The 9,369-nt window shown below is 56.6% G+C and overlaps 1 protein-coding gene across 7 annotated transcripts in view; it reads left to right on the top strand.

Moving 5' to 3' along the window:
• The first annotated feature begins 5,651 nt into the window (after positions 1–5,651).
• Positions 5,652–9,369, top strand: part of KIF1A (kinesin family member 1A) — a 70,189-nt gene continuing 66,471 nt past the window's right edge. For all 7 annotated transcript variants that reach the window (XM_045867300.3, XM_045867301.2, XM_045867289.2 and 4 more), the window contains exon 1: positions 5,652–5,799. In XM_045867300.3, the coding sequence (XP_045723256.1) occupies positions 5,694–5,799 (106 nt within the window). In that variant the 5' untranslated portion in view covers positions 5,652–5,693. The remainder of the gene's footprint in view (positions 5,800–9,369) is intronic.

Raw genomic sequence — 9,369 nt, 5'->3', positions numbered from 1 at the left:
TCTCGAGCTGGGCGTGGTGGGAGGGAGCATTGCCGGGCTGCCCACCCTTCTGCCGGGAAGCAGAAGCCGACCTCTGCTCTCCGTGCTCCGCGCCAACGCCTGCTCTCGACCCCAGAGCCATCGCAGTCTCCATGTGCTCTCGCGATCCTTTCACGGGTGAACTTCCAGCTCTATTTTTAAATAGGGGAGAACTGGTTGTTCCAATACCAATCTCACCCAGTTACCTGAAATGCTGCCTTATCATCTATTAGATGTGTGTATGTCTGTCTATCTGTCCGTCAGTGGTCAGGCTTCGTCTTTTCCGTTGGTCTCTCTAGTCATGTGTCATTGCTGGACTTTGGAAGTTGTTACAGCTTTATAGTAAGTCTGATACCTGGTAGGGTACCTTCTTTGTTCTTATTTTTCACAGGTCTCTTCAGAATTCCTGCAAAATTCTACCGAAAATCCTGTTGGGATATTTTGCTTATTGGACTTGCATTGAATTAACATAGCTAAATTTGGGGAGAACTGAAAATTGTGCAATATTGAATTGAACATCTGCTTTCATAAATATTTTCTTTATTCCTAATTATTTCCTATTTCAGTACTGAGCATTGCTTACTCAACAGATATAGCCTCTCTTTTTTTTTTTTTTTAAGGCACAAGGCATGTTGCTAAATGCTAGAAATCTCATTTCAATCTACATTCTCACCAGGAATTCATGACCTTGCTTTTGCTCTTCCCACCCCAGCTGGATTGGCCTAATACTTTTCTCCATTTGGAGAGTGCAGAGATTTTGCAGCATAAAGAAACTTAGATTCTCAGGGAGGCACCTCCTTCCAGTCCCCTTCCGGGTGGTCATTTTTGGATACGAGAGGGTGAGACTGTGGGAAAAACCCTTATGGTGCGTGGATGAGTGTGCATGCTGTGGTTGTAAGGGCTCTGGGGTGTGGCTGGGCGCGATTCCAGGCCCCAGTTCTGCTCCCCATCCACCCGGGCTTTTGTTCACGTCCTGCACTTGTCGGCCCTCAGTGGTCGGCTGCTCTCGTGCTTCTCTCCCTGCGGCCTTTGGAAGAGCTGTGCTTGCCCGAGGGGATGGTTCTGCTCCATGTCCAGCCTGTTCTGGGGAGTCCTGAGGGGTCAGACACCTGACTCTGGGCAGGGCCTGAGAGTTTATAGCCTGAAGTCTGCATTGATCCCAGCCCCTGTGAGGCTCCCCTCCATCCGCAAAGAGAGACAAGCCCCAGGATCCTCCTCAGGACCTTTATGCTCTGTCCCCAGAGGTTCTCCTAGATGGGAAGGGGTCTTTGGGGCAGATTCTCCTGAGGGTGGCAATTACAGATGGGGAGTGTGAAGCAGAAGACACCCTTTTCAGAGGGAGGATTTCCTGGAACCCCAGTGTGGGAAAGTCTCAAGACCTCTCCCCTAAGCCTTTACTCCACTTGGATGCCTCCAGTGATGGAGGGTTCACAGCTTAATGGGCATCTCGGTTCATTTTAGACAGTGGTTGGTCTTCATGTCAGGCTGAGTTCTGTTTTCTGGAGCTCTTGGCCATTCCTGTAACCAACAGCTCTCTGCCCTGAGCTTGTCCTCCTCCGTGTTCTCAGGAGCCCCGTCCCTCAAGCCCCTGAGCCCCCCTTGGGTGGCCAGCTGCAGTGTCAGGCTGGCAGCCCATCAGTGGCCTGTGGGAAGGACCTTTCAGAGTGGCCAGAGAAGCACTGAAATTCTGCAGGGAGTTTTTGCTAGCTTTCCTCAGGATCCCGGGCCCTGAGACGTGGAATCTCTTTGGGGTCATCCACTTCAATCCTGTTATTTCACAGATGGGTGAACCGAGGCCCAGGGGTTAAGTCACATAGCAGGATCGGGACTGAGTCTTCTGGTCCCCGGCTTGCACCTCCTCCACGTGACTTAGATGCAGTGTCAGGAATGCCCCGGGTGCCTGCAGCATGAGTTAGGAGCTGTGGGAAGTGGTACTGAAATGCAGAGTTCTGTCCCCTTGCTTAGGACTGCCTGCCCCATTGTATGGATTTGCTGAGTGAACCATTTCCTTCCCTGCTAATTTGGAGACCATACTATTGCTGGTTCTGGCTGCCAGGGAGAGCCCCAGGATGTAGGGTACGGGAGGACATTCTGGAACCGTGTTCTGTTTTATAACACCCTTGACATGTTGATGATTTAAAGGCCCAGGCTATGTCAGGGTCATGCTTACAGACAGAGAATCTCCATCCCATGACGGCTCTCCCCGCTGCTGGTGAGAGCCTACACTACTGCTCATTCCCATACGGGAATGGAGGACAGTGCCCCCACCAGGTCCCTGGCCAGGTGGGCTGGGCTGGGGCTTAGGAGTGTGAGTCAGAGGGTAGCTCTGTGACTTCCGCTGACCTCACCCTTGCATGGCCCCCAGCGCGGGGCTGCCCGGCCCTCTTCATCCTGGGCCTCTGCGTCGGGGCAGGGCCTTGCTCTGGCGCCCTGCCGGGGGCTAGGAGACCGCAGGGCCCCGGGGGCTCTGAAGAGGCCGTGCCTCAGAGACACATTTGGCAGCATTTTTCTGTGGAAACAGACGCTTGAAGGTGGTTCTGTTCCTGGGACCCCCTAGAAGCTTCCCTGGGAAGGCAAGGCCAGACTCTGGCCCTGCAGGGACCTGTGTGCCTCCGCAGACCCCAGCTGCCAGCCTCAGAGCAGCCACAGAGCATCGGCCCAGAGTCAGAAGGAGAAGGGCTGTGTCTGGGGCCATGTCTGGGGTGGTGTCGTGCCGACCTGTCAGCCCCCTGCAGGGCGGGCGGCTCGGCCTCCGCCTTGGGAGACTCACCCGTGTGTCATCAGGTCTTCAGCAGCTCTAGCTTTAGCGAAAACAAGATTTTTCTGTACCTTTGTGGTTCCTGGTGGGGCCGGAGGCTCTGCGTGCCCCAGCACCGTGAGACTGTCCCCCAGTGCCTGTTACTGCACTCCTGCCCACAGGGACGCTCAGCCTTGCCTGGGAGCCCGGGGTGGCCCTGTGCCGTGCCTCCCTCCTCCCAGGCCTCCCCAGGGTCCCCCAGGCTGCTTCCCTTCCACACACCCCACTCCGATCGTGGCACACGGGGAGTTGACTGCAGTCTGGTGTACTGGGTGAAGCCCTCTGGTCCCTCGCTGCAATCCAAGGCCTGCTTGGAGAGAGGGCTGCCCGCCCCCACCTGCCCCTGTTCCAGGGTCCCCTCCGGGTGCATTGGTCTGGGCACGTAGGGCAGGTGGGGGAATGCGCAGGGATGAGGTGTCATGTGCACCCCCCAACAAGCGCAACCCTGTTGTTCCCCCTGCGACCCCACGTCCTCAGCCCAGATGCTCCCACAGGGAAGCCAACCCACCTCCTTCCACCCTCCCGTCTCACCCGAATCTTGCTGCACATGCTGCTCTGTTCACACACTTCTGGCCTGTGAACTTCCAGGGCCCAGGGACAGCCCTGTTGAGTGGGCATGGGCCCCCCGGGGCCTACGTCCTTGGGGAGCTGTGTTCTTGGTGTGAGTGTGAAGCTGACCTTCCAAGGGATGTGAAGGTCAGCTTCATGCTCACCAAGGCTGTCCCAGAGCAGGCCTGGTGGCTTTGGCATCCCACTCATTTTTCACGGTGCCCGGTGGCCGGGCCGGGGGGTCACAGCTGCAGAACCTCTGCCCCGGGCAGCGCTGGGCTCCAGCAGCAGTTTCTCTCCTGCTTTTTGTCCTTTTAGTTCCTAAAATTTTCACCAGGTAGTGCATGTACATGTAGCGCCCAAGGCGATGGGCCAGGAGGCTCCTGGAGGGACGACTCCTGCTCAGCCCTCCCTGCATTTGCTTCTGGTGTTGGCCCCCTGCTCATGCCCGTCTGCTCACACGGAGATCTGTCCAGTGTCTGTTTGTATCTAATGTAAAGGTTCAGCTGTTCCGTAGCATCGCTCCAGCAGACACCCCCACTGTCCCCAATGCTCCAGCAGAGACCCCCGCCATCCCCCACACTCCAGCAGAGACCCCCCGCCATCCCCCACGCTCCAGCAGAGACCCCCCACCCCTGCCGTCCCTGACGCTCCCGCAGAGATCGCCGCCCCCCCACACCATCCCCACTGCTCAGCAGTTTGGATGTGTTTCTTTATCATTGTCTGATGTCCGTGTGAGACATGCCCATGCCATTCCCATTCTCTACCGTCTGTGGTCTGTCGTTCTCTCTGGAAGCTTACAGAATCTTCCCGTTAGCCCTCAAGTGCTGACATGTCACAGTTTGCTTGGTGTGTGACTTTCTCCGGCCGGCGGGGTGGGTGGTGGGTGCTTTGAGTTTGGAGACTCGCAACTGGCAGTCCTGGGAGGTTTTCTCGAGTTCTCTCTCAGTGGCTCCTTTTCACTGATCCTCAAGTCTTATCTCTCCCCTTTCCTGGAAAATTACTTAATTCCAGCCTTTAGGTTTACTTTTAAAGTTTGTGTTTTCATATTTTTAATTTCGAAGAACTCTCTTATTCATTAAATGATCCTTTTAAAAATAGCATTCTCCACCCATTCGTGGGCATAGCAACTTTTCTTTCTGAGAACATTAATTACAAGGAATTTAGAAAATACTTTCCTTCTCTTCCCCGCACTGTTTCGTGCTGCCATGTTCCTTTCCTGGTGGTTTTAGCTTCTGTTATTTCTTGCTGGAGGGTGTGGTCCTGGCAGGTCTCCCCAGGTTCTTGGCTGGGGAGGTCCACGCACAGGGGTCCCAGGGCTAGGCTTCTTGGGTGTACCTCAACCCCCTCCCTTCATCAGGTGCTCCATGCCCGCTCTCTTCCAGGCCGTGGGCCCCCAGGCTGGGCAGGGCTCACTCTCTCCTGCCTGGTGGTGGGGGAGGTCCGGGCCCTGGATGTCTGCAGGGGGAGGGTGGGGGCCTGGGGGTCTTCACGAGTCTGCAGTTCTGCAGACTGGTGGCCTAGAGAACAGAGACATATTATCTCCCGGTCTGGAAGCTAGAAGTCCGAGATGAGGTGTGAATAGGGCTGGTTCCTTCTGCTGCCATGTTCTGGGCTTTGTCTGCTGTCCACCTTAGCCGTTCTTTGGCTTGTAGAAGCATCGCCCCGATCTCTGCCTTTGTCTTCGTGTGATGCTCTCCTTGTGTGTCTCTGTCTAATTGTTCTCTTTTGTAAGGACTCCATATTGAGTTCGGGGCTCACCTGACTCCCGTGTGACCTCATCTTCATCAGTCACATCTGCAAGGACCCCGTCTCCAAATAAGGTCACATTCTGAGGTCCTTGGGTTTAAGACTTCAACACAGAGATTTTGAGGGGACATAATTCAACCCATAGCAGGTTTAATGCTGGCTTTCCACCAACACCCGTTTTTGGTCCCCCCCCCACCCCCCCCCGCCGGAAGCCAGCCTTCAGAGGCACTGAGAGTCTTTCTGGGTCCCACTGAGTGGATTGCCTTGTTTCTTGTTGGGCTCCAGATTTCCCGGACTTGCTAAGCCAGGCTGCACTCGTCCTGTCGGCTATCTTGTCCAAGAGTTGTGGTGTTTCTCGTCTGTAGCCGCCCTCTCCAGTCCCTCGTCCCTGTGGATTAGCACTGCATGCAGGTGTCCCTTAGTGGGATTTTGGAAGGGAGAGGTTTCGGTCACCAACCAGAAGTAGCTGTTCTGCCTTTCTGGATATTGTTTCTAATTCATGTCTCCCTTTTTCTCAAGGTGTCTCCGAGCTCACTCGGGCTCCCAACACTGCTAAGGGTGACCCACAAAGCCCGGAGAGATGGCTGGGGCCTCCGTGAAGGTGGCGGTACGCGTCCGCCCCTTTAATTCCCGGGAGATGAGCCGAGACTCCAAGTGCATCATTCAGATGTCTGGAAGCACCACAAGTGAGTATTGGTGACGGGGTGTCCGTGGGTGGCTCGTCGCTCGGGGCCGCACGTCCTGGCCTGCCCAGCCAGACACGGCGGCCGGCCTGGCCCCCCCAGCTCCCTCCTCGTCCACATGGTGGGTTGGTTCCCTGGGCTGGCAGGGGCAAATGACCACAAATGGGGATGACTCCAACCACAGTTCTGAAATCAGGCCGATGTCTGAAATCAGGGTATTGACAGGGTCGTGCTGCCTCTGACCTTCGAGAGGAGGCTCCTCCCTGCCTCCTGTGGCTTCTGCTGGTCCGGCCATCTTGGCCCGTAGCCGGCCTCAGCACGCGGCTTCACATGGGAACACTGACCAGCCGGCAGGTGGGCGGGGGTGGGCTAGATGGGGGATGGGCCCTCAGGAGGGCACTTGTGAGCACTGGGCCTGTGTGTGAGAATCACTGAAACCAGTCCTCCACGGTGTGTGGACTAACTAGCATGTGAATACAGACTTGAAACACCAAAAGAGAAAAGAACGCTGATCCCTGGATTTAGGACCCGCCCTGCTCCAGTATGACCTCACTGTGACAGCTAATTTCACCTTCAAAGACCCCATTTCTAAAGAAGGTCACCCTCTGAGGCTCAGGATGGGCATGGATTAGGGGGGCACACTTTCCGACCCAGTACATGAGGTTACGGATTTCTCGTCTTGTTTCAGCTGCCCTGCATTTATACATTTATATGTTATCTTATTCAGCCTGTTCTTTTGCCTTGTTTGTGATTGTAGGTCATCTCCAACCGTCCTGAGGAGGGGGAGGCCTGCAGTCCCCAGGCTAATAGGCGGTAGGAAGAGAGGGAATGACACTGTGGTGCTCAGGGAGGCAGATGGGCCCTGACAGCCTTCGTTAGCTCACAGGCTGCTGGAGGGAGAGAGCACCCACTCTGAGCCTCGCCTTTGCTCTTTTGGCTTGAAATTTTGGATCAAATTGGCCCCGCATGCAGACGAGTGGCCAGATTCTCACAACCCGAGCAGCACCCTGGGAGACCCTCCTGACCCCCGTCCACCTTTGCTTCCAGCACGGAGGTTAGCGGGGCTTGTTTCGGGTCCCACCAAAACCGAGCCAGGGTCTGGGTTATGTCTCCAACTGATTAACAGCCTGCCCCCACGCTTGTGACTTAGAACAAGAATTCTGGGCTCAGCAGGTGGTTGGCTCCTGGGGTCCCTCGGGCAGTGACCACGGCTGTCACGGCAGGCTCGGGGGTACAAGCCGTACCATGTGCTCAGCGCCGGCTGCTCGCTCACACTTCATCCCGATGCTGTAGGATGGATGGCAGGTCTCACCTCCCACGTAACCTACCCCACCTGCTATCCAGGTTCAGAGGGAGGGGCTGGCCAAGGGGAGAGGCACTCAGCGCCGAGAGCAGCTGCCTCCCTAGACCTGTTGAGGGGGTGAGGATTCAGGTGTCTCTAGAATGTTCTGAGCACCTGTAGGCTCTGTGGGAAGGGGTGGGGGCTGGGAGGTGGTCTTTTCAGAAGCCCGTGGAGCTCTGTGGTCCTTCATCCTGGGTGGGCAGGTCGTGGATGCCCTGCTCAGAGCTTGTTTGGGGGCCGTGGGCACAGTGTGGCCATGCGTATCTGAGGTTTCGTCATGGCTCTTAGGAATGGTGTTGCCTCCACTGGGTCCCTGGAAGCAGACCCTGACGTGAAGATTCGGGTGCCAAGGGTTTATTGAGGAGGTGATCCCAGACTACGTGGGGAGAGAACATGGACGTGGGGAGGAAGCTGTGGAGGGCGCTGATGCATGGGTAACCGCCACAGACAGCGGCGCTCGGGTCGCTGGGACTCTCTAACATGGAGAATGCATTTCTGCAGTGTCCTCCCCGAGGCTGGCTGCTTGTCCGACATCTCCCCCAGTGTGAGCCGAGGGTTGGTCCAGGCGCCTGGTTTCCTTGTGACCAGAGAGGTGCTCAGGTGGTGTGACTCATGCCTTGAGGTGGGAAGCCAGGTGCTGCCCAGAAACTGTAACCCTGGCTGGGAACCATGACATCTTGGGTGAGAACTGTGACTCCTGGATGCAAACCATGGCCTCTGGTGGGAACTGTCACCCCAGGTGGGCATTGTGACCGAGGGTTGGAAATGTGACCCCTGGTGAGAACCATGACCTCTGATGGGAACCATGACTCCTGGTGGGAACTGTAATCTCTGATGAGAACTGTGACCCCAGGGTGGGAACTGTGACACCTGGTGGGAACTGTGATCTCTGGTGGGATTTGTGATCTCTGGTGGGAAGTGTGACCCCTGGTGGGAACCCTGACCTCTGGTGGGAACCCTGACTTCTGGTGGCAACTGCGACCCCTGGTGGGAACTGTGACTTTTGGTGAGAAGTGACCCCAGGGTGGGAACTGTGACCTTTGCTGGGAGCTGTGACCCTGGGTGGGCAGAGGACATGTGCCCAACGAGCTGACAGGGTCTGCCATGTCACTGTTGGGTGACCCCGGACATCAACAATGAGTGTGGGGACCCCTATTCCCTCCTGAGGCCTGGCCCATCACCTTGGACAGTCGCTGAGGGTCTTGGCAGGAGGGGCTCACAGGTGACCACACCGTCTGGGAGCCTGCAGAATACAGAACAACACATCAGAGTCAGACCTGTCTCCCCTGGAGCTTGGGAGTGGTCTCGGACGGGGTGGGATGGGCGTCACGGAAGCAGACAGCTGGAGGAGATGATGAGCTGTGGGGGTGAAAACCCTGACCCGCCTCTGGCCTGAGAGACAGAGACGCAGAGACACAGAGAGATGGAGAGAGGGAAGGAGTGTCAGAAGAATGGGTAATTGAGACAGTCACTCGGGGAGCTGTATTCATCTTGGAGAAAACAAAGCAGTGATGGTACTGGTAGAAAGTGCTAGAAGCCATGTCAGAAGTGTGGGTGAAGGCTGAGGGCGCCCAGAAGAGAGGAGGATGACCTCTAGCCCTTAGCGCGGGAAAGCTTGTCTGTGGAGTGGGGTCAGCGGGCAGGATGGGCTTTCCTCCGAGCGACCCTGGGGCAGAGTGGGGCGGGGGGTCCCCTGAGCCAGCCCGAGGTGCACAAGCATGGAGCTGTTTGGGTGACAGCTCACAGCCACCTTGTCAGTGTACGTGGGGCCCGTGAGAAGGGGCGGGGACGGTGCTCCACGCAAAGGCTGCGCAAGGCCTCAGGGGCCAGGCCGCGAGTTCAGCAGGGAGCACTTGCCCAGCGAAGCAGCAGTGGAGGCCCAGTGATTCGACCGCGTGGCGTCTGGCCGCATACTTGCTTGTCGGCACCTGGCGCCAGGCCATGAGAGTCAGGGCAGGAGGCCGTCCGGCCCTCCCCGCTCCACCCTGCCGGGATGTGACTTGCTTCTTGGATCTCAAAACTGGGTGCTCACGGGAGATGCCGGGTCCCGGAACATGCTGCTCGAAGCTCCATCCTGACACACAAATTAGAAACATTCACAGCTAAACGTAATTTGTCTTCCCGTGTTCATCACCTGTATGAATGATTCCCTTCACTTGAACATTTCAGATTTGGCAAGTTTGAGAGCCAGCCAAGCTGTGCACAGGGTAAGCTTCGTCCGTGCGTGGCAG

The sequence above is a fragment of the Mirounga angustirostris genome, unplaced genomic scaffold (assembly GCF_029215605.1).
Source record: "Mirounga angustirostris isolate CCGP_5_RB_7025 unplaced genomic scaffold, mMirAng1.0.hap1 SCAF_3, whole genome shotgun sequence".
Lineage (NCBI taxonomy): Eukaryota > Metazoa > Chordata > Mammalia > Carnivora > Phocidae > Mirounga > Mirounga angustirostris.
The sequence above is the reverse complement of the archived record's forward strand: the minus strand, read 5'-3'. Positions and strand labels throughout refer to the sequence as shown.